Source organism: Anomaloglossus baeobatrachus, chromosome 9 (genome assembly GCF_048569485.1).
Source record: "Anomaloglossus baeobatrachus isolate aAnoBae1 chromosome 9, aAnoBae1.hap1, whole genome shotgun sequence".
Classification (NCBI taxonomy): domain Eukaryota; kingdom Metazoa; phylum Chordata; class Amphibia; order Anura; family Aromobatidae; genus Anomaloglossus; species Anomaloglossus baeobatrachus.
Window position 1 is genome coordinate 198692149 of NC_134361.1, and position 27859 is coordinate 198720007.

At 50.5% G+C, this 27859-nt stretch overlaps 1 protein-coding gene across 1 annotated transcript; it reads right to left on the minus strand.

Moving 5' to 3' along the window:
* Positions 1-5922: 5922 nt before the first annotated feature.
* On the minus strand, positions 5923-23202 carry ATP6V1G1 (ATPase H+ transporting V1 subunit G1). Its single transcript, XM_075324205.1, has 3 exons — positions 23023-23202; positions 14837-14937; positions 5923-6481 (listed from the first exon to the last, which is right to left on the minus strand). Exons 1-3 carry the CDS (start codon positions 23102-23104, stop codon positions 6308-6310), a joined length of 357 nt encoding a protein of 118 aa, XP_075180320.1. The 5' UTR covers positions 23105-23202; the 3' UTR covers positions 5923-6307.
* Between the last annotated feature and the right edge of the window lie 4657 nt (positions 23203-27859).

The window sequence follows — 27859 nt, forward strand, 5'->3', positions numbered from 1 at the left end:
AGAACGCTAGTAAACTGCTAGATTGGTTCCCTTGCTCAAAATATCTCTGGTTCATGAAGAAGACATGTCTCTTAGCCTTATCTTGCAAGTACAAAAGATATTTCCTCCCAGCCTCTAGCCATTGAGATCTATTTTCCTCAGAAGGGTCCGAGGTGAATCTATGTTCGAGCACTCTATTTTGATTGGCCAATTCCTCCTCCTCTCTGGCCGCCTGTTTCTTGAGATAGGAGATAGAGGAGTGACAACATCCCCTCAGATACGCCTTAAGCGCGTCCCAATAAGCCGAGTGATTCTCTTCCACGGTGTTCGTCTCAGTGTATGACCTGAGCTGGTCAGGAATCCTATCATTGGTATCAAAGAGTGAGAGCCACCAAGGGTTAATCTTCCGTGACACTTTACGAGATTTACATCCTTCCCATTTAATGCTTACAAAAACCGGGGAGTGATCTGATACTGATCTGGGCAGGTGACATACCGATTGTATATGGGCACAGACTTTCGTTTCCACAAATGTAATCAATTCGAGATAATGAGTTTTTCCCTGGAGTATAGCATGTATATTCTCTCAGTACTGGGTTGAAAAACCGCCACATGTCGCACCATCCCACCTCCTGTAGGAATGCACTCAGTCTAGTTTGTATCGTGGGGGAGATCGGGACCTGTCGGGTGTTGAATCTATCCAGTCCTGGGTTATTGATCAAATTGAAGTCCCCCATGCAGAGCACCAAGGCTTGTGGGAATTGTGAGGCGAACTTAGCCGCCTCATACAGAATCGAGATTCCCATCGCAGGGGGGATGTATATGGCTAGGATCACTATCATTACCCCATCAATATGAGCCTGGATAAACACATACCTCCCATCATTATCCTTTATAATCTTACCCGGGTCCCACCGTAGTGCTTTGTGGATTAGTACCGATACTCCCCTAGAATATGAGGAATGAACAGAGTGAGCTGACCATTGAACCCAAGGCTTCTGAAGCACTCTAGTGGTCTCCAACAATAAATGGGTCTCCTGTAAACATACAATCTGAGCTTTGGATCTTTTGATGTGTGCAAATACTGCCGCCCTTTTCCTGGATGTGCCCAGTCCCCTAACATTCCATGTCATCAAGCTTAAAGCCATTGAAAGATATCACTTGCTAAATTGAATGAAAAAAGTCAAAACTTAACCTACAGTAGAACTGGGGTAAACGTACCCTTAAATACAAACAATCGGTTGCACTCACACAGCCGATAAGAACTGGTCCAGTAGTGTGACCAGGAGAGATTGTCCCCAGCAACGACTAGGGTGAACCAACGTGGCTAGATGGTGTACTTGGTACGGGGGTGTCCTCAAACAAGGACTTAAGCTTCTCCTGCAGTCCAATAAATTGAATTACCCTGCAACATAACCTTTAATCGTGCCTAAGTGAAAGGACCAAGAATAGGTGAGTATAGAAATAAGGGAGAGGAAAGACGAGGAAGAAACAGAGAAGAAAGAAAGAAAGAGAGAAGAAAGAAAAAAAAAAAAAACAGGGGGGGGGGGACGAAATAGAAGTGTGAAAAAGAAAAGAACGAGGGCAAGGGGAGGAGAGAGAGAGAGGGGAGAAAATGAAATAAGAGGGAGGAAGAGGGAGGGAGAATATAGAGATATGAGGAGGAAAGGGGTAACGGTGGGCAAAACTGGGAGGAAACTGGGGGGAAGAGAGGAAGGGTAAAGGGGGAAGTTTGGAGAGAAGAGCAGGGAGAGACTTAGAGTAGGAGGGGAGTAAGAGGACAAAGAGGGGGTAGGGGGATGGGATGGGGAGGATAGGGAATTAAGCAAATAAGAGGGGAAGGGGGAAGGAAGAGATGGAAGTGTGAAGGAAATGAGAGGAGAATTTGCAGGTAATCTTAAGTTATAAGATATTATGATGTATGGTAACCTTAGAAGCTGAATACAACTCTAAAAGCAAAATTTAACAATATGAACTTAAGTGCGTTGCCAACTGTTGCGAACCCAAAGTAAAGTCCCATGTTGGATCAAAAAAATACAGGATAACAAGTTCGCTGGAAAGTGTTCTTGATGCCGCAACTGCGGTCTGGCCCAAGTCCCGCCTGATGTCAACTCGGTCCGGTCCCACAAGCGACGCACCTGCGACCGAGTGATCCGGAGCTCAAACTGGGCTTAGCAATGATCACAGTGAACGCAGGCCACATCGCATCCCAGGTGCGACCTCAAGCTGCCCAGACCCGAGAAGAGCCGACCTGGAAACTGGCTCAATGGAAGGCCAACAATAATCGCACCCAGTAGCTCACATGCTTCCGGAGGGCCACAGGCGCATCAGCGCATCCTGATAAGTTCATCAGCTTCTCAACGAACTGGAACCAGGAGATCAGGGCGCGGGCGCAACTGCGATCCCGACCCCGCTCCACTCACATGACAGAAGAGGTGTAGAAAACAAACTATTTCGCGCCTTTGATAACAAGGGACGCCGAGTACCTGCATAGGATGATCATAAAACGATCGCAACTGCGATTTCAGACACGACGTCCCAGTAATTAGGATCGCATTACCGACCTCACTCCGGAGAAGATGAAATAAGTGGATCAAAGTCGCGACGCCAACACAACAACGACCCTCCAGGCATCGCCCGTAACTGTAACGCATCAGCGCTTCCTCTTCAGTGTGTTGATCCAGTCATCCGCCTCCGCAGAAGTAAAGAAAAGGGAGCGCTCTTGATAAACCACTCTGAGACGGAATGGGAAGATCATGGAGTAGGCAATTTGGTGATCTCTAAGGCGTTTTTTCACTTGAATGAAGGATGCCCTCGTTTTCTGAAGAGACGCAGAGAAGTCAGGGAAGATCAATATGGAAGCGTTGTTGTGTAAGATCGGGCCCTTGCGTCTCGCCGCACCAAGGATCGCATCTCTATCCCTGCTGCTCAGCAGTCGGGCCAGGAGGGGTCTGGGCTGCGCTCCAGGGGGAGGAGGTCTGGCCGGCACCCGGTGGGCTCTTTCTATGGCGAAGGCCGCTGACAGTGTCGCTCAGGGAAAGTTTCGGAGAGCCATGTTTCCATGAACTTACATGGGTCGCTCCCTTCTGCTCTCTCCGGCATCCCTAGGATTCTTAAATTATTGCCAATAACGAATAATGTTTGGAACACCATTCTAAGTCTGAACTGGGTGCAAAAACCTAAAAATTACCTTAAAACCTTAAATTATTGCGACGCAGGCGGTTTTCCAGATCGTCAGCCCTCTGCGCCCAGTTGTTTGCCGGGCTTTCCAAAGCGGACAATCTGCCCGGCGTCGCTCTTGCGCCGTCCTCCAGCGTGGAGATCCGCTGTTCCGTGTCAGTTACCCGCTCTCTCAGATTTTGCAAATCCAGCCTGAGGAGACCCACATCGACCTTAACCTCCTCAATTTTACCCGTCAGCGACACTTTTGAATCCTGGATCGCTGCAAGTAATTGCGAAGTAACTTGTTGCAAGGTCAACTCCGGGGATTCCTTTGATTCGGCCTCCATGTTCTCCTCCTCCTCCGCCTCACTGGCTTCCCGCTCTGCCTGTTTGCCGGCGCCATCTTGCTGGGAGTCTCGGGCAAATTTCTTCAGCTTCTCAGCCGCCGCTGCTCTGCGACCTCTACTCATATTACCGTTCAGAATGATCACCGCACCACAGGTAATCCGTAGGTGTATTTAGGCACCAATTTTGGCAGGATTAATAGTATATATCAGCGTTGGACTGCGGAGCTGCTCTCAGATGCGACCGCTCATGCTGCCTGCTGGCCACGCCCCCAAGGTGAACGAAATTTATTGCTTATTTTAAACTTTTGTTAAAAATAACTGAAGATTGGGGCGTGCAAAATTATTCATCCCCTTTACTTTCAGTGCAGCAAACTCACTCCAGAAGTTCATTGAGGATCTCTGAATGATCCAATGTTGTCCCAAATGACTGATGATGATAAATATAAGCCCCTGTGTGTAATCAAGTCTCCGTATAAATGCCCCTGCTCTGTGATAGTCTCAGTGTTCTGTGTAAAGCGCAGAGAGCATCATGAAGAGCAAGGAACACAACAGGCAGGTCCGTGATACTGTTGTGGAGACGTTTAGGGCCAGATTTGGTTACAAAAAGATTTCCAGAACTTTAAACATCCCAAGGAGCACTGTGCAAGCGATCATACTGAAATGGAAGGAGTATCATACCACTGCAAATCTACCAAGACCCGGCCGTCCATCCAAACTTTCATGTCAAACAAGGAGAAGACTTAGGATGTGGCTTATACTCTTCTCTGTAAGTTGACATGAAGTAATCACGTATTTGAATCTTCTTTTTTTTCATCCTGTAAATTCTCTTGTTTACTTTAATAAAGAAAGATTAAACACAAAAAAGGAGAAGACTGATCAGAGATGCAGCCAAGAGGCCCATGATCCCTCTGGATGAACTGCAGAGATCTACAGCTGAGGGGGGAGAGTCTGTCCATAGGACAACAATCAGTCGTACACTGCACAAATCTGACCTGGAAGAGTGGCAAGAAGAAAGACATTTAAAGATATCCATAAAATGTGTTGTTTAAAGTTTCCCACAAGCCACCTGGGAGACACCAAACATGTGGAAGAAGGTGCTCTGGTCAGATGACACCAAAATCCAACTATTTGGGCACAATAGCAAACTATATGTTTGGTGTAAAAGTAACAGCTCATCACCCTGAGCACACCATCCCCACTGTCAAACATGGTGGTGGCAGCATCATGGTTTGGGCCTGCTTTGCTTCAGCTTGGACAGGGAAGATGGTTAAAATAGATGGGAGGATGGATGGAGCCAAATACACGACCATTCTTGAAGAAAACCTGTTGGAGTCTGCAAAAGACCTGAGACTGGGACGGAGATTTGTCTTCCAACAAGACAATGATCCCAAACATAAAACAAAATCTACAATGGAATGGATCACAAATAAACGTATCCAGGTGTTAGAATGGCCACGTCACAGTCCAGACCTGAACCCAATCGAGAATCTGTGGAAAGAGCTGAAAACTGTTGTTCACAAACGCCTCCATCCAACCTCACTCAGCTCCAGCTGTTTATAAAGGAAGAATGGGCGAGAATTTCAGTGTCTCAGTTTTGCACATCGAGATACATACCCCAGGTGACTTGTGCTATAATCGCAGCAAAAGGTGGCGCTACAAAGTAACGTAAGGGGGATGAATAATATTGCACGCCCCAATTTTCAGTTATTTATTTTTTACAAAAGTTTAAAATAAGCAATAAATTTCGTTCATCTTCACAATTGTGCCCCACTTGTTGTTGATTCTTCACCAGAACATTAACATTTTTATCTTTATGTTTGAAGCCTGAAATGTGGGAAAAGGTTGAAAAATTCAAGGGGGCCGAATACTTTCGAAAAGGCACTGTATGTGTATATCTCTATTATATATACACACACACACTAAATGTGTACTTGGCACCTTAAACCTTTACGTATATAGCAATAGTGGAGCTCATTTAGTTCTGGCTCTCATAGACTTAAATTGAGACATTGTGACCGTTACCTTTGACTTCAGTGGCACCGAGGGACAAGAGCGGGGTCAGAAATTGCTGAAGACGGCAAGTGATAAGTATGAGACTAGAGTCAAGGATTGAAGGTTTGTAGCACCACTCCTGCGCTGCGGAAAAAAACAAAACAAAAAAACCCCAAAACACTGGAGTAGTGCTCTTACTGTAAAGAATACTTTCCATGATAATGACAGATGTTGTCTCACTTTCATGTAAAGCATAAAAACACTATCAGTAGCTCATAAGAGGAACAATTACAGTAATAAGTCTCTAACTATAGAAAATGGGTACCTGCAATCCTGACGTACCTGTCAATAACAGATTAGCCTTTTCCCCCATAGTCTATGAGTGATGAGCTGGAAGCACAGAGCAGAATATAAAGCTGCGCTACAATAAAGACACAGGTTATGAAGGAAAATGGAGCATTTTTAATTTTAAAAAGGTAGATAAGGAAATGCAAACTAAGACAAATCAGTAGAAAATCCGAGACCTGAATAAGACGCGCTCCTTCCTCAAAACTAGAAGACTTGGAAGATTTTATTTTCAACCCTCGGACAAAACGCCCATTTTTTTTTTCTTCCCCTTTCTCAGAATAAGGAATTCCCATATTGTGTAATGTTAACCCCTCGTGTAAGGCTCGTGGTATTTCGTGCAGCTATATCACGGCTTTGCATAGACTATACGTGGGGGCAGTGCTAAATTCAGGGAGGGCTGCTCATGTGACCGGGGCACAATAAATAGCACAAGTCGGCCGCGAGGAGAGCGAAGCCGACCTGGAGACGTGGAAGGGACGCTAACCGCTCACACGATAGTTGACGTGTATTTCTGGCTTTATCTCGCACACCAGGGACAGCAGCTGATCCAAAACCATCTCTCTGTTCTGCTGATAGTTCTCCTGGATGACGGCGATCTTCTCGATGGTTTCCTTCTCCACTCCTTCACTGCAGCTACCGTGAGAGCCCAAAGCCTGAAGAGAGAGCAGAGACATTAAATCATAATATAAAGAAACATGGATTCTTGTTAAAGAAGTTGTCCAGTTATTAAAAAATAAAATATAATAATAAAAATATCTAATATATTATAATATCATAGTATTATTATATTATTATTAATAGATAATATAACAATTATAAAAATACTAAGAAAATAAATTATTAAAATATAAAAATAGTAAAAATGAAAAAAATACTTAAAAATGTAATCATAAATATAAAAATATAAATTAAAAAATAAAATGAAAAATAATAAGTAATTAAAAAAATATATACAAAAATAAGTATTCATAGTATTGTATTTTTTTTTAATTACTTAATGTGATAAAATAAATTAAGTATTTTTTAATTTTTAGTATTTTAGTATTCTATTTATTATTTACTTATTTTATTTTTTAATTATTAATTTATTTTTGTATTAGTATTTTTATAATAATTTATATATCTTTTATTATTTATGTAATTTAGGTAATAGATAGGGGGTCCTCTGTTCAGGATCCTCCCAGGGTAAATGTATGATTACTTGGAGGGGTCTGGCCACCATGAGAAGGGGTGATGTGAAGTTCCCTTGTGACTGCAGATGTACGGAGCAGGTGCGACCACTCATCCTATAGACTAAGTGGTGTAGTGGTCGCACATGCTCACTACCTATCCATTTACAGAGGGGACTTTGAGGCCCCTGATCTCATGCCTGGTGGGGGTACTCCATACGATCATGCATTGTATAGAGGGATAATATATGTTATTTATGGGACAACCCCTTTAAGACGTTCCAAAGTTATAAATTCTGAAAGCAAACAGTACTGTTAAAAATCCACAACAGATTGTGCACAAGATAGGGGATATGGAAGTATTGGGGGGGGGGGGGGGGGGGGTCACCACTTTGGCCTCCCCCTCAATGACAGTCTTCTGGCCATAGAGCACTATAGGGTCTCACAAAATCAACCTAATTTACCCTGGCAATATCAGATAGACTAGCAGTCTGATTGCTGGAAAGGGGGGGGGGGGGGGGATACTTCATTCTGTGATATTATTGCTAATCTCGCCCCTCTCCATACACATTTATACTAGGCTAAATCATACATATTCTTAATGGGGAGAGGGTAGTAAGCTGCTATTTTTCTCCTGGGAATACAAAAGGATCGGGCAAGGTTACTGATCATGCCCAGTCCTTTTCTACTGTAACATCAACTGTAGGGGGAAAGAAGGGAATTTTGTTTACTTACCGTAAATTCCTTTTCTTCTAGCTCCAATTGGGAGACCCAGACAATTGTTTTGTTTTGACAATTGGGTGTATAGCTATTGCCTCTGGAGGCCACACAAAGTATTACACTTAAAAGTGTAAGGCCCCTCCCCTTCTGGCTATACACCCCCAGTGGGATCACTGGCTCACCAGTTTTAGTGCCAAAGCAAGAAGGAGGAAAGCCAATAACTGGTTTAAAGACCAATTCAATCCGAGGAAACATCGGAGAACTGAACCATACCACATGAACAACATGTGTACCCGAAAAAACAGAAAAACCCCGAGAAAACAGGGCGGGTGCTGGGTCTCCCAATTGGAGCTAGAAGAAAAGGAATTTACGGTAAGTAAACAAAATTCCCTTCTTCTTTGTCGCTCCATTGGGAGACCCAGACAATTGGGATGTCCAAAAGCAATCCCTGGGTGGGTAAAAGAATACCTCATGATAGGTCCGTCAAACGGCCCTCTCCTACAGGTGGCCAACCGCCGCCTGAATGACTTATCTACCTAGGCTGGCGTCTGCCGAAGCGTAGGTATGCATCTGATAATGCTTGGTAAAAGTAAGTAGACTCGACCAGGTGGGTGCCTGACACACCTGCTGAGCCGTAGCCTGGTGCCGTAATGCCCAGGATGCACCCACGGCTCTGGTAGAATGGGCCTTCGGCCTTGAGAGAACCAGAAGCCCAGTAGAACTGTAGGTTTCAAGAATTGGTTCCTCGAGCCCCCGAGCAAGGGTGGATCTGGAAGCTTGCGACTGTTTACGCCGACCAGCGACAAGGACAAAGAGTGCATCCGGGTGGCGCAGGAGCGCCATGCGGGAAGTAGAACCTGAGTGCTCTCACCAGAACCAACAGATGCAAATCTTTCTGAAATTGATGGACTGGACGAGGACACAAAGAAGGTGAGGTGATATCCTGATTGATATGAAAATGGGATACCACCTTAGGGAGAAATTCCGGAACCGGACGCAGAACTACCCTGTCCTGGTGAAGGACCAGGAAGGGAGTTTGTATGAGAGCGTTGCTAGCTCGGAAACTCTCCTAAGAGACGAGACCGTTACTAGAAGGCCACTTCCCGTGAAAAACGGGAAGGGAGACATCCTTCAAAGGCTCGAAAGGCGGCATCTGGAGAGCAATTAGAACCTTGTTCAGATCTCAGGGCTCTAACGGCCGCTTGTACGGAGTGCTGAGAAGACAAACTCCCCGTAGGAACGTGCGTACCTGAGGAAGTCGTCGTTTCTGAAAAAATACAGATAGCGCTGAGACTTGTCCCTAAAGGGAACTGAGCGACAACCCATTTTCCTACCTAGATTGCAGGAAGGAAGGAAACATAGACGATGCAACCGGCCAGGGAGAAACACCCTGCGCCGAGCACCGAGATAAGAACATCTTCCACGTCCTGTGGTCAATCTTGGCGGACGTTGGTATGCTAGCCTGTCTCATGGTGGCAACCACGTCCTGAGGTAATCCTGACGACACTAGGTTCCAGGACTCAATGCCACACCATCCGGTTGAGGGCCGTAGAATTCAAATGGAAGAATGGCCCTTGAGACAGCCAGTCTGATTGGTCTGGTAGTGCCCCCGGTTAGCCTACCGTGAGGCACCACAGAACCGAGTACCACAACATCCTCGGCCAATTTGTAGCGACGAGGATGGCGCGGCCGCAGTCGGTCTTGATCTAGCGCAGTACTCTGGGCAACAATGCCAGAGGTGGCACCTAAGGTAGCTGGAACTGCGACCAATGCTGAACTAAGGCGTTTGCCGCCAGAGCTCGATGATTGTGAAACCGTGCCATGAAGCTGGCACATTGTTGTTGTGCCGTGACGCCATTAGATCGACGTCCGGCCTCTGTCAGCGGCGCCAGACCTCCTGAAACCCGTCCGGGTGAGGAGACCATACTCTTTCGGCCACACCTCAGCGACTTAGGAAGTCAGCTTCCTAGTTTCCACACTTGGGATGTGAATTGTGGATATGGTGGATGCCGTGTCTTCCACCCACATCAGAACCTGCCGGACTTCCTGGAAGGCTTGCCGGTTGCGCGTTCTTCCTTGGTGGTTGATGTATGCCACCGCTGTGGAGCTGTCCGACTGAAGTCGGATATGCTTGCTTTCCAGCCGCTGTTGGAAGGATTGTAGGGCAAGATACACTGCTCTGTGTTCAAGAACATTGATCTGGAGAGTGGACTCTTGCTGAGTCCACGTACCCTGAGCGCTGTAGTGGAGAAAAACTGCTCCCCACCCTGATAGACTCGCGTCTGTCGTAACTATCGCCCAGGACGGGGATAGGAAGGACCTTCTTTTTGACCAAGAGGTGAGAAGAAGCCACCACCGTAGAGATTCCTTGGCCGCCTGAGAAAGAACGACGACCCTGTTGAGGGACGTCGACTCCTCGTCCCATTGGCGGAGAATGTCCCATTGTAGTGGACGCAGTAAAACTGCGCGAAAGGAACTGCCTCCATTGCTACCATCTTACGTAGGAAGTGCATGAGGCGTCTCAATGTGTGCGACTGGTTCTTAAAGAAGAGCTTGCAGCCCGTAGTGAATGCTGTTTGTCTAGCGGCAGCTTCACTATCGCTGAGAGAGTAAGAAACTCTATGCCTAGATATGTTATCGATAGGGTCGGGGTCGGATCTGACTTTAAAAAGTTGATGATCCACCCAAAACTCTAGAGAGTCTCCAGCGCAACGTTCGGGCAGTGTTGGCATGTTTCCTAAGAGAGTGCCTTGACAAGTAGATCGTCTAAATACGGGACCACAGAGTGACCCTGAGAGTGCAGGACTGTGACTACTGCTGCCCTGACCTTGGCGAAGACCAGTTGGACTGTCGCTAGCCGGAAGGTAGAGCTACGAACAGAGGGTGTTCGTCTCCTATAACGAAGCGTAGAAACGCTAGTGCTCTGGATCAATCGGCACGTGTGGATAAGCATCCTTGATGCCTAATGATGCTAGGAAATATCCTTGGGACCTTGAGGCGATGACATGGCGGAGGAATTCCATCCGGAACCGCCTGGTGTCCACGAGCTTGCTGAGCATTTTTAGATCCAGAACGGGACGGAACGGCCCGTTGTTATAGGTACCGCAAAGAATTTGGGGTAAAAACCGTGACCTTGTTCCTGAAGAGGAACGGGGGTCCTCACTCTTTCTGCCTATAGAGTGCACCCTGTTTGCAGAAGAGCAGCGGCCCGGCCGGGAGGTGGAGAAATTCTGAAGAATCGAGTTGGAGGACGAGAAGTGAGCTCTATCCTGTACCCGTGAGACAGAATGTCTCACACTCAATGGTCATTGACCTATGGCAGCTAAATATCGCCAAGGCGGGAGAGCCTGCTACCGACCGAGGCCGCAAGTCATGAGGAAGCCGCCTTGGAAGCGGGTTTTCAGACTGTCGCTTTTTTGGGCGAGACTGAGCCCGCTAAGAATCTTAGCTCCTCTGATCCTTTTGAGTCCACATTGGACGAGGAAAAATGGGACCTGCCCGAGCCTCGAAAAGGCCGAAAACCCCGACTGCCTCTTGCTCTGTTGGGGTTTGTTGTGTCCGGGCTGAGGAAAGGATGAATCCTTACCCCTGGACTGTTTGATGGTTACATCCAACGCTCACCAAACAGTCGGTCAGCAGAAAAAGGCAACTGGTTAGGCAACCTTTTTTGGAAGCAGAATCTGCCTGCCATTCACTTAACGAGCAGACCAGGCTCTGCTTAAAAACACGGAGTAGCGGAGGCTACCGCCGCACGGTTCGCAGAGTCCAGGACAACCTGAATCGCGTAAGAAACAAATGCAGACATTTGAGAGGTTAAGGATGCCACCTGCGGCACAGATGTACGTGTAACCGTGTCAATCTGTGTAAGACAAGCTGAAATAGCTTGGAGTGCCCCAAGGGAGAGAATGCCGGAGCCAACGGTGCGCCGACAGCCTCATAGATGGCTTTCGACCAGAGATCCATCTGTCTGTCAGTGGCATCTTTGAGTTTGCAGTTCCATCTCCCACTGCAACTATGGATCTAGCTACAAGCCTGGAGATTGGAGGATGCCGCTCGGGACATTGGGTCCAGTCCTTGACCAAGTCAGGGGACAGGGATAACGTGTATCCTAAGCCGTTTGGAGAAGCGCATATCTGGATAAGCGTGGTGTTCCTGGACTGCCTCTCTGAAGGCAGAGTGGTCCAGAAAAATACGTGAAGCTGACTCCTCCACTGGAGGAGCTGTGAGAAATAACCCACATTCTATAGATGGACGCTATAAGATTATTTACTATGGCGTCACAATCAGGTGTATCCAGATTGAGAGCGGTCTCAGGATCAGAATCCTGAGCCGCTACTTCCGCCTCATTACACAGCGAGTCCTTCTGTTAGGACCCTGATGAAACCGAGGCCGCTCATAGCGAGCCCACTTAGGCTGTCTGGGACTGACGTCCGTGCAGAGCCGTGACTCTGGGATGCGTGTGACATTCCCGGAGCTGTTAGTTATTCACACTGAGGGGGGCCATGGATCAATGATTCAACAGTGCCCATATTGTGAGAGACATGTCCGGACTGCTAGGCTTCTAGTATCATAGCCATAGTCTCAGAAAAACTGTCAGTAAATACTGCAGACACCGTCCTCATCTCCTGGCCATTAGTGCATACAATGGGAGTCTATGTACCTGCCGGCCGTATAGCCGTACATGCTGTACCAGCTGTATAGAAAAACATGTGGTTCTGCACCTTTGTTTTACACAGAGAATATGCTGATAACTCCTCCGCATAATCCAGGAGGGTATATACAACGTGCGACCAAACAGTGCAATGTATATAGTACAAGCATATCTATAAGTGCACTTCTGCACTAGTGGGGTTAGCACCACAGGTGCTGCTTAACGCCTGTTACAGCGATTGTGTGACTATCAGAATGCCAGGGTCTTCCACACTTGTCTCTGTATCGTACAGAAACTGACACTAATGGCTGCCGGTGTCCTTGTAGAGAAGGAAGCCGTGGGCGTGCCTGAGAAAGTGCGGGAATCCGGATTCACAGTGCACACAGTGAGAGGGGTGGAGTATGCAAAACATACTCCAGCTCTCAGCTCTGCTCTATGCAGCGTCACGCCCCTACCCTGACTGTCAGGGCTGTGGGCGGTAACGAAGGGAGACTAGGCCCAGAAGCCGGGGACTCGAGTTAACAGCGCGGCCGCCGTAAAAGCGCGGGCCGCGCTGAAGTCCCCGGCGCACCACAAGTGCCAGCCGCGCCGCTGCCAGCGGCCGGCGCGACCGATTCCTGGAAGTGGCCAGCGTCCCGCCCCTCTCCTGACTGGCAGGTCTGGGGGCGGGAACGAACGGAAGCAGGCCGCAAAAGCCGGGGACTCTAGTTATCAGCGCGGCCGCCGTAAAAGCGCAGGCCGCGCTGAAGTCCCCGGCGCACTACAAGTGCCAGCCGCGCCGCAGTCCCAGCGGCCGGCGCGACCAATTCCCATAAGTGAGCCTGCTTCAGCAAGCTGAATGAGGCCATGGCACAGGCGCCGCAGCGCTGATGTCCCCCGGCGCACTACAACACCCAGCATGCTGCGGTGTGAGCGCCAAATGCACGGGGACACAGAGTACCTTGAGGAAGCAGGGCCATGTCCCTGATGTACTCCGCTCCATCCAGCATCTTCTCCAGGGGCTGTAGATGGAGCACGGTCTCAGTGCCTGGAGACCGGTAAATCCCACTTCACCCAGAGCCCTGTAAAAAGGGATGGGGAAGGAATCAGCATGTGGGCTCCTGCCGCCGTACCCGCAATGGGTACCTCAACCTTACAAACACCTCCGACATACAGTGGGGTGAGAAGGGAGCATGCTGGGGACACTATATGTGTCCTCTTTTCTTCCATCCGACATAGTCAGCAGCTGCTGCTGACTAAAAAGTGGAGCTATGCGTGGATGTGTTGCCTCCTTCGCACAAAGCACAAAACTGGTGAGCCAGTGATCCCACTGGGGGTGTATAGCCAGAAGGGGAGGGGCCTTACACTTTTAAGTGTAATACTTTGTGTGGCCTCCAGAGGCAATAGCTATACACCCAATTGTCAAAACAAAACAATTGTCTGGGTCTCCCAATGGAGCGACAAAGAAAATCCAGGTCCACCATATGCACTAAATCTTTGGTGGTCCTGCGGAGTTGAACTTGTACAGGGGTCTATGGAATAAGTGACTAAACATAACAGCAAATGCAGCCGATCCAAAAAGGTTTAGGGTGGGATGGGAAGAAGGGCTCGATAAATCAATGATAAATGTTAGTGTGTGCATGATTTAGTGCAGGACATGATGAACGTTCACTGGCCTATATGTATCAATATGAATAATGTGACCCGTCAGATCACCGCAAATCATTACAGAGCGATCCTATCTGTACCGCGCAGGGACCGGAGGCAGCTCTCAAGCGTGTACAATAATGAATGGGTGCAGAAAACAAAAAGAAAAACGAGTAACCGAACCCCCCCTGCCATAGTTATTACTTACACCTTTCACCAACCAAGTGTCTGCCGAATCCCAATGCGATTTGTAAGATTTGTCCATTCATTTACTGGAGTTTTCAAGGTTATGTGAAATGTTATTCTAAGGGAACGTCAGGTGGAACAAATGACCGAGCAAAATAAGGAAGGAAAATGTGTGCGGGGGAGGGGACGTTACACTGGATCTAATTCAGACAACATTTAAAGGAAGGCGAGACACCGAAAATCCAGACAATTCCTCCCATCCTATTAAATATTACAATAAAGTATTGGAAATCTATAAAGAAATAGTCTGTTTCACTGTCTTCCTCCTCACTGTCCTGTGTCCGGCTGCAGCAGGAGCCTCCCCCCATTTTATCTGTCTTATAGGAGAAAAAGATCTTAAGACCAGGCACCTTTCCCAAACCTCCCGAAGTCGGCGTTACCATAAAATAATGGAGCAATTCTATAAAATAATGAACCCCTTGTTCCTCTGCCGGATCTTCTGTAGTGAGGGCTCCTTTATCTCTCAATCACTTATCCTTCATTTCTGGCGCAGTATTCATTTATTGGGGATTTATTAGATCAATATGGGATTTTCTGGGGTAATCAGGGTAAAAAAAAACCCCAAAATACTATAGATGTCCAGGCTTGACACGTACCGCGGCCTCTTTAGCTTTGAACTCCTTGTCCCGCTGCAGCCGGTACTGCTCGATCTCGGCCTGCGCCTCTTCTTTCGCTTGTTTCAGACGTCTGTTCTTTTCTGGAAGAAAAGAAAGTAGGAGATGGGTTATACTGGTAATGAGCTGCGTCATCTGTAAGGAGATTGGGGGGGGGGGGGCAACAAGGCCAAAGTCCAACTGTTGCTGTCCTGAGTATGACCAGAGCACAGAGCTATGGTGGCTGCGACAATGTGGATGACAGCAGCTCTTAATGGTCCAGTCTTTAGGAGGGCACTGATCATTTGTCCTCGTTTGCCAGAGGCGGTGCGCTCCCGTGTCTTGCCAGTAGAGGCAGCATTATCTCTGTTGTATGGGAGAAGCACGGACTGCCCGGATCCGGACGGCTTCAGAACTAGTAGGTATATATTGGGTCAAACAGAACAGCAATCACTAAGAGTTCGGACTGGCGGCCATGCAGAACTCAGCAATCTCATAGGTATATAGGTCAGATCAGGAGCCCCAATCTGTGACTACAGGCCTTAGCGGTCTCATTGGACTAACATGAATTATTAAAGGGGCTGTCAGGGATAAAAGGGTGGTGGGAGTGCATTTTATTTATATATATATATATATATATATATATATATATATATATATATATATATATATATATATATATATATATATATATATATATATATATATACACACATACACATACACACATACATACATACATAGATATATATATATATCTGTGTGTGTATATATATATATATATATATATATATATATATATATATATATATATATATATATATATATATATATATATATATATATATATATATATATATATATATATATATATATATATATATATATATATATATATATAGACACTTCACTGTTCCCATCATGGATCATGTGATTATTAAGAAGGGAATTTTGTTACTTACCGTAAATTCCTTTTCTTCTAGCTCTTATTGGGAGACCCAGACGATTGGGGTATAGCTACTGCCCTCTGGAGGCCACACAAAGCACTACATTAAAAGTGCAAGGCCCCTCCCCCTCTGGCTATACCCCCCCCGTGGTATCACGGGTTCTCCAGTTTTAGTGCCAAAGCAAGAAGGAGGAAGCCAATAACTGGTTTAAACAAATTAACTCCGAATAACATCGGAGAACTGAAAAACCGTTCAACATGAACAACATGTGTACCCGCAAACAACAAAAAAACATCCCGAAGGACAACAGGGCGGGTGCTGGGTCTCCCAATAAGAGCTAGAAGAAAAGGAATTTACGGTAAGTAACAAAATTCCCTTCTTCTTCAGCGCTCTATTGGGAGACCCAGACGATTGGGACGTCCAAAAGCTGTCCCTGGGTGGGTAAAGAAATACCTCATGTTAGAGCTGCAAAACAGCCCTCCCCTACGGGGGTGTCACTGCCGCCTGCAGGACTCTTCTACCTAAGCTGGCATCCGCCGAAGCATAGGTATGCACCTGATAATGCTTGGTGAAAGTGTGCAGACTGGACCAGGTTGCTGCCTGGCACACCTGTTGAGCCGAAGCCTGGTGACGTAATGCCCAGGACGCACCCACGGCTCTGGTTGAGTGGGCTTTTAGCCCTGAAGGAACCGGAAGCCCCGCAGAACGGTAGGCCTCTAGAATTGGTTCTTTGATCCATCGAGCCAGGGTGGCTTTAGAAGCCTGCAACCCCTTGCGCGGACCAGCGACAAGGACAAAAAGTGCATCGGCACGGCGCATGGGCGCCGTGCGGGAAATGTAGATTCTGAGTGCTCTCACCAGATCTAGCAAACGTAAGTCCTTTTCATACCGGTGAACCGGATGAGGACAAAACGAAGGCAAGGATATATCCTGATTAAGATGAAAAGAGGATACGACCTTAGGGAGAAACTCCGGAATGGGGCGCAGCACTACCTTGTCCTGGTGGAACACCAGGAAGGGAGCCTTGGATGACAGAGCTGCCAGCTCAGACACTCGCCGAAGCGATGTGATCGCAACAAGAAACGCCACTTTCTGTGACAGCCGAGAAAAGGAAACTTCCTTCAGAGGCTCGAAGGGCGGCTTCTGGAGAGCAACTAGTACCCTGTTCAGATCCCATGGATCTAACGGCCGCTTGTACGGGGGCACAATATGACAGACCCCCTGCAGGAACGTGCGCACCTTAGAAAGACGTGCTAGACGCTTCTGAAAAAACACGGATAGTGCCGAAACTTGCCCTTTAAGGGAGCTGAGCGACAAGCCCTTTTCTAACCCCGATTGCAGGAAGGAAAGAAACTTGGGCAATGCAAATGGCCAGGGAGACACTCCCTGAGCAGAGCACCAGGATAAGAAAATCTTCCACGTTCTGTGGTAGATCTTAGCCGAATTCGACTTTCTAGCCTGTCTCATTGTGGCAACGACTCCTTGAGATAATCCTGCAGATGCTAGGATCCAGGACTCAATGGCCACACAGTCAGGTTCAGGGCCGCAGAATTCTGATGGAAAAACGGCCCTTGGGACAGTAAGTCTGGTCGGTCTGGCAGTGACCACGGTCGACCGATCGTGAGATGCCACAGATCCGGATACCACGACCTCCTCGGCCAGTCTGGAGCGACGAGTATGATGCGGCTGCACTCGGATCTGATCTTGCGTAGCACTCTGGGCAAGAGCGCCAGAGGCGGAAACACGTATGGGAGCTGAAACTGCGACCAATCTTGAACCAAGGCGTCTGCCGCCAGAGCTCTTTGATCGCGCGACCTCGCCATGAATGCCGGGACCTTGTTGTTGTGCCGGGATGCCATTAGGTCGACGTCCGGCACTCCCCAGCGGCGACAGATTTCCTGAAACACGTCCGGGTGAAGGGACCATTCCCCTGCGTCCATGCCCTGGCGACTGAGGAAGTCTGCTTCCCAGTTTTCTACGCCTGGGATGTGAACCGCGGATATGGTGGATGCTCTGTCCTCCACCCACATTAGAATGCGCCGGACTTCTTGGAAGGCTTGCCGACTGCGCGTCCCTCCTTGGTGGTTGATGTATGCCACCGCTGTGTAGTTGTCCGATTGGATTCGGATCTGCTTTCCTTCCAGCCACTGTTGGAAGGCCAGTAGAGCAAGATACACTGCTCTGATCTCCAGGACATTGATCTGGAGGGTGGACTCCTGCGGAGTCCACGTCCCCTGAGCCCTGTGGTGGAGAAATACTGCTCCCCACCCTGACAGACTCGCATCTGTCGTGACTACTGCCCAGGATGGGGGCAGGAAGGATCTTCCCTGAGACAATGAGGTGGGAAGGAGCCACCATTGTAGGGAGTCCTTGGCCGTCTGGGAAAGCGAGACTTTCCTGTCCAGGGACGTTGACTTCCCGTCCCATTGGCGGAGAATGTCCCATTGAAGTGGGCGCAGATGAAACTGCGCAAAGGGAACTGCTTCCATGGCTGCCACCATCTTCCCTAGGAAATGCATGAGGCGCCGCAAGGGATGCAACTGGCCCTGCAGAAGAGATTGCACCCCTGTCTGTAGTGACCGCTGCTTGTTCAGCGGAAGCTTCACTATCGCTGCTAGAGTATGAAACTCCATGCCAAGATACGTTAGTGATTGAGTCGGTGATAGGATCGACTTTGGAAAGTTGATGATCCATCCGAAAGACAGTAGGGTCTCCAGCGTAGCATTCAGGCTGTGCTGACATGCCTCTTGAGAGGGAGCTTTGACCAATAAATCGTCTAGGTAAGGGATCACCGAGTGTCCCTGAGAGTGCAAGACTGCTACCACCGCCGCCATGACCTTGGTGAAGACCCGTGGGGCTGTTGCCAGACCAAATGGCAGAGCTACGAACTGAAAATGGTCGTCTCCTATCACAAAACGTAGAAAACGTTGATGTTCTGTAGCAATTGGCACGTGGAGATAAGCATCTTTGATGTCTATTGAGGCAAGGAAGTCTCCTCTGGACATTGAGGCAATGACAGAACGCAGGGTTTCCATCCGGAACTTCCTGGCGTGCACATGTTTGTTGAGCCGTTTTAGGTCCAGAACAGGACGGAACGAGCCGTCCTTTTTTGGAACCACAAAGAGATTGGAGTAAAACCCTTGCCCTTGTTCCTGAGGAGGGACTGGGATCACCACTCCTTCCGCTCTTAGGGAGCCCACCGCCTGCAGCAGAGCATCTGCTCGGTCTGGATGTGGGGAGGTTCTGAAGAACCGAGCTGGAGGACGAGAATTGAACTCGATTCTGTACCCGCGAGACAAAATGTCCGTCACCCACCGGTCTTTGACCTGTGACATCCAAATGCCGGAAAAGCGGGAGAGCCTGCCCCCGACCGGCGATGCGGAGGGAGGGGGCTGGAAGTCATGAGGTAGCCGCTTTGGAAGCGGTACCTCCATTTGCTTTCTTGGGGCGCGTGTGAGCCCGCCACGAATCTGAGTTTCTTTGCGTCCTCTGAGTCCCTTTGTACGAGGTAAATGGTGTCTTGCCCGAACCTCGAAAGGACTGAAACCTCTGCTGCCACTTTTTCTGCTGAGGTTTGGTTGTTCTGGGTTGTGGTAAAGAGGAGTCTTTACCCTTAGACTGCTTAATGATATCAGCCAATGGCTCGCCAAACAGTCTATCTCTAGATAAAGGCAAACTGGTTAAACATTTTTTGGAACCAGCATCTGCTTTCCAGTCCTTTAACCACAAGGCTCTGCGCAAAACTACCGAATTGGCGGACGCCATTGAGGTGCGACTGGTAGATTCTAGGACCGCATTGATAGCGTAAGACGCAAACGCCGACATCTGCGTGGTAAGGTGCGCCACTTGCGGCACTGCTGGATGTATGATAGCATCCACTTTTGCTAAGCCAGCTGAAATAGCCTGGAGTGCCCATACGGCTGCGAATGCCGGAGCAAACGACGCGCCGATAGCTTCATAGACAGATTTTAACCAAAGGTCCATCTGTCTGTCATTGGCATCTTTAAGTGAAGCGCCATCCTCCACTGCAACTATGGACCTAGCTGCGAGTTTGGAAATCGGGGGGTCTACCTTTGGACACTGTGTCCAGCGCTTGACCACCTCAGGGGGGAAAGGGAAACGCGTATCTTTAGATCGTTTAGAGAAACGCCTTTCTGGGTGAGCGTCGTGCTTCTGGATTGATTCTCTGAAATCAGCGTGATCCAACAAAGCACTCAATTTACGCTTGGGATAAAGGAAACGAAACTTCTCCTGCTCCGCAGCCGCCTCTTCTGCTGAAGGGGCTGGGGGAGAAATATCCAACAGCCTATTGATGGCTGAGATAAGGTCGTTTACCATGGCATCCCCATCAGGGGTATCCAGGTTGAGAGGGGTTCCAGGAATGGATTCTGATCACTCTCATCAGACACATCACAGGGAGACTGATTGCGCTGAGACCCTGAGCAGTGTGATGACGTCGAGGGTCTTTCCCAGCGAGCTCGCTTAGGGTGGCTGGGGCTATCATCTGACTCATAATCCTCGGCCTGTGAAGCCGGGGACTCCCCTGTGGGCTGGAATAATTCCAAGTGAGGGGGACCTGAGGACAGAGGCCTCGCCGTGCCCAAAGACTGAGCCCCATGCATAGATTGCAAGGTTTCAAGTATTTTTGCCATAGAGACAGACATATTATCAGCAAAAACTGCAAAGTCTGTCCCTGTCACCGGGGCAGAACTTACAGGCGTCTCAGCCTGGGTCACTCTCCCTCCTGACTCCGGCTGGCGAAGCAGCACCGGGTCGGAGCATTGCACACAATGGGGGTCATCGGAGCCTGCTGGTAGATTAGCCCCACATGCAGCACACGCAGTATACACAGCCCTTTTTGCCTTGGCAGCCTTGCGTTTTGAGGATGGCATGTTGTTGCTTCCACAGAGGGATCTGGGAGATGCAGCCAGAAGCGACCTTACAGTGCAAGAAATACAATATCTCTATATCCTACACAGTCCACCTACACCGTGAGGCACTAGAGGGACCAGCACAGAAAAATCGCTTACCGCCCGCTTAAAAAGCGGGTGTGTGGTCGCCAGATAGCCCCTAGTCCAGGTCTCCCAGAGCCTTGCGTCCTTCCTCCAGCCAGGCATGCATGTAATGGCTGCCGGCGTCTGAGAGAGAAGGGGGGCGGGCCCTGGGCGTTCCTGGCCAAGAGCGGGAAGCCTGCTTCCCTCTGTGCCTAGTGTGAGGGCTGGAGCATGTAAATCAGGCTCCAGCCCTCGTCGCTGCTAGCGAACAGCGTCTCTCCCCTACCCTGAATGACAGGGTGGGGGCGGGAACGAATCGGAGCTGCCGGCGTCCTAGGCCCAAAAAGCCGGGGACTCAATTTATAACCGCCGCCGCCGTAAAAGCGCGGACGGCGGATCCCCGGCGCACCACAAGTCACAGCAGCGCCGCCCGGTCCAGAGGGGGTCGGCGCTGCGTTCCCATACACAAACAATCCCCCAGTAATCTGTAGGGACACTAGCTCCAACGTTGCGGTCCCCGGCGCACTACAACACCCAGCCAGCCCGGAGTGTGTCTGTGCCTGCCGGGGACACAGAGTACCTGTATGATGCAGGGCCTGTCCCTGATCGTACTCCTGCTCCGTCTCCATCAGGTTCTAATGGGTCTGTGGATGGAGCCCGGCGTCAGAGCTGAGAGGCCGGCAGGATCCCACTTCCACAGAGCCCTACCAGGGGATGTGGAAGGAAAACAGCATGTGGGGCTCCAGCCTCTGTACCAGCAATAGGTACCTCAACCTTACAACACCATCCAGGGGTGAGAAGGGAGCATGCTGGGGACACTATATGTGTCCTCTTTTCTTCCATCCGAAATAGTCAGCAGCTACTGCTGACTAAAATCTGTGGAGCTATGCATGGAATGTCTGACCTCCTTCGCACACAAAGCTAAAACTGGAGAACCCGTGATACCACGGGGGGGGGGGTATAGCCAGAGGGGGAGGGGCCTTGCACTTTTAATGTAGTGCTTTGTGTGGCCTCCAGAGGGCAGTAGCTATACCCCAATCGTCTGGGTCTCCCAATAGAGCGCTGAAGAAAAGGGGCTGTAAGGGATGTAGGGGAGGGGTTAAATCTCTTATTCACATGCTCCACTTCCCACCACAAGTCATGTGATTATTAAAAGGGGCTGCAAAGATGGAAGGGGGGGGGTTATATCCTCTATTCATAAGCTTCAGCTCCCACTAGGGGTCATGTAATTATTAAAGGGGCTGTAAGGATGGAAGGGGGGGGGGGTTATATCCCTTATTCATAAGCTTCAGTTCCCACCAGGCATCATGTGGTTATTAAAGGGGCTGTCAGAGATTAAGGGAGAAGGGGGTCATATGCCTCATTAATCTACTCCACTGTTCCCCCCATGGGTCCCTTCTCCCGGCCAATCACATGCCATACATCACGCACCCCCTGTTTGGCCCCTTCCCTCAATGCACAGGTTATTGTAGGTGACGTCACGTATATGGGCAATAGGAACTTTTCTATAGACACCCAAGTACATGACGTCACTCACTTATGAAGCACTCTCTCCTTAAAGGGGTTGTCCATAAAAAAAAAAGTTCTAGGTGATCTAAGTTGTAGGGTAGGTGATAATTTGGCACTTTTATCCCCGTTATAGGGAGGTGCCGCAGGTTCAGGTTGGACGTCTCTTCATTCATTCTCTATGGAGTTGGTGGAAACAGACAAGGGAGTGAATGGCGCGGCGGTGGAATGCGTGCATAGAAGAGCCCCTCTGCTGATCCGGGCAGCCCCCTGGAGCCGCACCGCACTAAATCCCCAGGTAAATCATCGCTTATACCCCTGACAAGGAGGTACACCGACAAGGAGAGGCGCGGGGTGATGGGGTGGAGCGTCACGTGGCCAAGTAATGAGGTATAGGATAAAAATATATAATAAAAAGAGGAAAAAAATGGAAGACCCCTTAGTCATAGACACCCCCTTTAAGGCTTCCCTGAATGGGCACCATCTTATGTCTCCATCCCCGCCCCCATGAGCCTCTGCCCCCTGCCACGACATAATAAAGAAGCGCCCTCTGCCCTGTGACCACCTGTAGAGCTCTAACTGCTCTGAAACTACAACTCCCAGCATCCTCCACGGCCACATAATCCTCCTGCAGGTCACAGCAGGCCGCTGAGGATAATCCCTGGTGGGGGAGGGGGAAGCAACAGGTCGTCAGGGCTGGGGACCTCTGGGGCTAGGTAACTATGGTAACTAGCGCGCTCACGTTTCCGGGCCTCCGCCACCCTCTCGGCCGCCCTCTTCTCCGCCTGCAGCAGCTGCTGGATTCCCGCGGACTGACTCGCCATGATGCCTCAGCTCAGGGAAGATTCACTGTCGCCGCCGCCGTTCAGCAGTGGAGGAAGTTATCTCTCAGGGTCAGATGACCGGACACGTCACTGCCCGCGTCACGTGATCACCTCATTCATTGCCGGCCCCGCCCTGAGGACCTGACAGTCACGTGACCCTCGTCTTATCACGTGTTGCTGCGGCTGCTGTCCTGGTCATACAGCACCACAGAGATGTGATCATCAGTTGGTGCTGCCCTGACTGGGGATGTTCTGCGGCCTCTTCCTAGATGGAGGATACACTTTTTAATTGTTTCCTTAACCATTACCCCCCCCCCCATTTTTGAATAATTACAGTTTTATATTGTATACTGTTTGTTGCCAAGGTTACCGACCACTGCTGGAGTTCTAGTGCAGCCCAGGATCACAGGCGCATGATGTTCGCTCCCGATCCTCCTTGGGCCAATCAGAGAACTCCGCAGCTCAAGGCTATGTCGCGGGCGGGGAGGGGGGGCGCTGTGCTCTCACCACCACGCCCGGGTCCGGCTCGGGTCTGCTTCGCTTGCTGCTCGGTGGCTCGAGCGGTGGGCCGGATCCGGGGACTCGAGCGGCGCTCCTCGCCCGTGAGTGAAAAGGGGAATGGTTTTGGGGGTTTATTGTCCGTGACGCCACCCACGGTTGTGGTGAGGTTGTGACACCACCGCTGCTCTGGACGGGGATCCCGGGAGCGATGACAGGGAGCAGCTTGGATGTTGTCTTTCCCCTCCGTGGGTAGGGGGGTTGGTTGTCCCGGGGCCCGGTGAGGGAGAGATGACAGGTGGGTTACGGGGCCTGGTGAGGTGCAGGGTCGCGGGGGCAGCGCGGTGCCGCACGGCACAGGGGTACTCACTCAGCCAATGATGAATGCAAAGTCTTTGGTAAAACAAACAGCTGAATGGACGGGTCCCCCAAACGGCTGCGGTGTTTTTCCTCCCGGTAGGTTGGCGGTGACTGCCTTTCCCTGCACCTGTGTTGTGTTCTCGGTTCCGATGGCTTCCCACCGGTAACCCGCTCCCCAGCTTGGATGGATGCTGAGGGAGCCCCTTTTGCCCGCAGGCTCTGGCCCTGGGAACTGTAGCCTTGGGATGACTGTGTTTCCCTTCACGGTTTCAGCGGTTGCCTTTAATCGGGACTTGATTGCTGGGAAACCCCAGAGGTTCCCTTCGCTGACGGATTTGACCGGTTTTACGGCGACTCCAAGCCTGGTCGGGGTCCGTAAGCCCTGCCGAATGGTGCTGGCTTCTCTTCGCTCCCCGGTTCGGTACCCGTGGGCCACCGCCCAACCCCGGCCCTACGGTTCCGCGTCGATAGGCCTCTCCTGCAGACGGTCACCACCGTCTGCCAACCTTGCTGTATGTGCCCGGGCCACGTACCCGGACACGGTCAGTCTGCTCCTCTACCACTTCACTCCTCTCCTTTCACTTTCCCTCACAGATCTAACTCCAAACTCAACTCTCTCCTTTTCCCGTCTCCAGGACTGTGTACTCCTCGGCGGGTGGGGCCAACTGCCTGGCTCCACCCCCTGGTGTGGAAATCAGCCCCTGGAGGGAGGCAACAAGGATTTTTGTCTGACTTCGATGTGCCTAGCCGGGGTGTGGGTTGTGTTGTTGCAGTATTTGTGACGTCCTGGCTTGTCCAGGGCGCCACATTCCCCCTTAGTAAAATGCAGACCGTCCGCGGGCTGCACGTCCATCACCGGTTTTATTTTTGTTAACTGCAAAAGAGTAAAAACAACATGTAAATCACAAGCATTTTTCAATCTTTCTACGCATCGTTGGCAGGAAGTCCCTACGGGGACTAGTTGCCGGCAACGGCCGGTTCAATCACGGTTTACAATCAGATAACTTCTTCGGTTGATTCATTCTTTTTTCCAATTTACAGTTTTATTAAATTTTTCAAAAAGAAACATAAAACATACATGAGAAGGACACAAAACCATGCTGCATCAAATAGCGTTCATCCATAATCTGAATCAGTAAAAAAACTATCAAGAGCTTCATAATGGAATATGGATGATTACAAAAATATATGGATAATCATTTTTAAACCCTAGAAGATAGTGTAACAAAGAAGAAAGCTTAAGAAAAGAGGCAGTCGTAAAGAGTAGAGAGAAAAGAGCGGGTCAGAGGAGGAAGTGGAAGGGAGGGAAGTTGGGCACGGCGACCGGAGCTGATACTGTGTCTGTTGGACCATAACACATCAAAAGGGTAGTATATTATCTGAAGAATAAGGGGGGCCAGGGTACCTGTCCTCCGGAGATTAGATTAGTTCCAGAAATTTTTTACCTGACAGGAATGATTCCCACTGAAACCATTTGGCGGCTATCTCTACTGTCTGCCCACGTGACTGGGCCATCCGGTTGATTCATTCTTATCATTTTTCTTATCATTTAAACTTTTAACTACAACGGTGCTGATGGTCCCAACGGGGACAACTTCTGGGCGGAGGACCGCCGGCTACTCTATCTCGTCTTCGGAGGTGGCCTCACTCCCCAGCGAGGCAAACATGCGGTAACAGTTCCGTTGAGTGAGACTGGCCCGATATCCATTTCCGCCGCCACGCGGCACATAAAAGGCCACCACTGCATCATCGCGAGGACGGTTTTCACCCATCTCCTCGGACTCGGAGACCGGTTCGGTGTCGGGACCGGAGTCATCACCACCGGCCTCCCTTGGGGCAGGCACCTCACTTCCGCCCGCCGGCTCTCCTTGCCCCAGTGGTTCGGGCCTCGCCGTCGTAGTGCGGGGCAGCAGGTCGGGCAGACCAGCGCAGGCGGGTCCCACGAGGAATGACAGGGATGGTACATGGGCCTGGATCTGACCGGGTCTCCCAGCCGCAGTGGCCGGTCCCTGTGGGACATGGAGGCGTGGGCCACTCACCAGCTCCGTCACGTCTTCTCCCATCTCACACATTTGGGCGATCCCCACCAGCGCCTCCACCTCGGTGGTCCACTGCTCTGCCATGAGACGGATCCGATTCCGGTGGCACTGATTAGATTCAGTGATCTGGGCCTTCAGCCACGCCACGGTTCCGGGCGCGGGCCCCGCATCCTCGGGCTGCTCGGGTGGGGCGGACATGCTGCGGCAACTTCAGAATTTCCAGGAACGATGATGGTACGGAGTCCTGGCGTCCCCGCTTCGCCGCAGCTTCAGCTACATGCGGCCAGACGCCATCCGTCCCCCTTAGTCGTTTCCGGCTCCTCCTCTACAGGGGCGGCGTTTCGGCTTTCGCGCCTCCACTGCTCGGGAAGACGCTCGAGCGGGGACTTATCGCGCCCAAAATGGCGGCTTCTCAAGATTTTCGGCCGGACACCTCCGGCGGTCACAAGGCGCACCTTTACCAGACGGCAGAGCGGTAAGATCCTGTTCGTGACGCCAAGTTGTCGCGGGCGGGGAGGGGGGCCGCTGCGCTCTCACCACCACGCTCGAGTCCGGCTCGGGTCTGCTTCGCTTGCTGCTCAGTGGCTCGAGCGGTGAGCCGGATCCGGGGACTCGAGCGGCGCTCCTCGCCCATGAGTGAAAAGGGGAATGGTTTTGGGGGTTTATTGTCCGAGACGCCACCCACGGTTGTGGTGAGGTTGTGACACCACCGCTGCTCTGGACGGGGATCCCGGGAGCGATGACGGGGAGCAGCTTGGATGTTGTTTCTCCTCTCCGTGGGTAGGGGGGTTGGTTGTCCCGAGGGCCCGGTGAGGGAGAGATGACAGGTGGGTGACGGGACCTGGGGAGGTGCAGGGTCGCGGGGGCAGCGCGGGCACGGCACAGGGGTACTCACTCAGCCAATGATGAATGCAAAGTCTCCGGTAAAACAAACGGCTGGATGGACGGGTCCCCCAGACGGCTGCAGTGTTTGTCCTCCCGGTAGGTTGGCGGTGACTGCCTTTCCCTGCACCTGTGTTGTGTTCTCGGTTCCGATAGCTTCCCACCGGTAACCCGCTCCCCAGCTTGGATGGATGCTGAGGGAGCCCCTTTTGCCCGCAGGCTCTGGCCCTGGGAACTGTAGCCTTGGCGGTGACTGTTTCCCTTCACGGTTTGAGCGGTTGCCTTCAATCGGGACTTGATTGCTGGGAAACCCCGGAGGTTCCCTTCGCTGACGGATTTGACCGGTTTTACGGTGACTCCAAGCCTGGTCGGGGTCCATAAGCCCTGCCGAATGGTGCTGGCTTCTCTTCGTTCCCCGGTTCGGTACCCGTGGGCCACTGCCCAACCCCGGCCCTACGGTTCCGCGTCGATAGGCCTCTCCTGCAGACGGTCACGACCGTCTGCCAACCTTGCTGTATGTGCCCAGGCCACGTACCCGGACACGGTCAGTCTGCTCCTCTACCACTTCACTCCTCTCCTTTCACTTTCCCTCACAGATCTAACTCCAAACTCAACTCTCTCCTTTTCCCGCCTCCAGGACTGTGAACTCCTCGGCGGGTGGGGCCAACTGCCTGGCTCCACCCCCTGGTGTGGACATCAGCCCCTGGAGGGAGGCAACAAGGATTTTTGTCTGACTTCGATCTGCCTAGCCGGGGTGTGGGGTGTGCTGTTGCAGTATTTGTGACGTCCTGGCTTGTCCAGGGTGCCACAACTACATTCACACGACCATCCCGTCTTTGTGGTCCGCAAAAAACGGTCCTGTTATTTCACGGGTGCATCCGTGTGTCTTCTGGGGTTTTTTTTGCGGACTGCACAAAACTGAAGTAGCTAGATAGATAAATAGATGGATAGATATAGATAAAGGGATAGATAGATA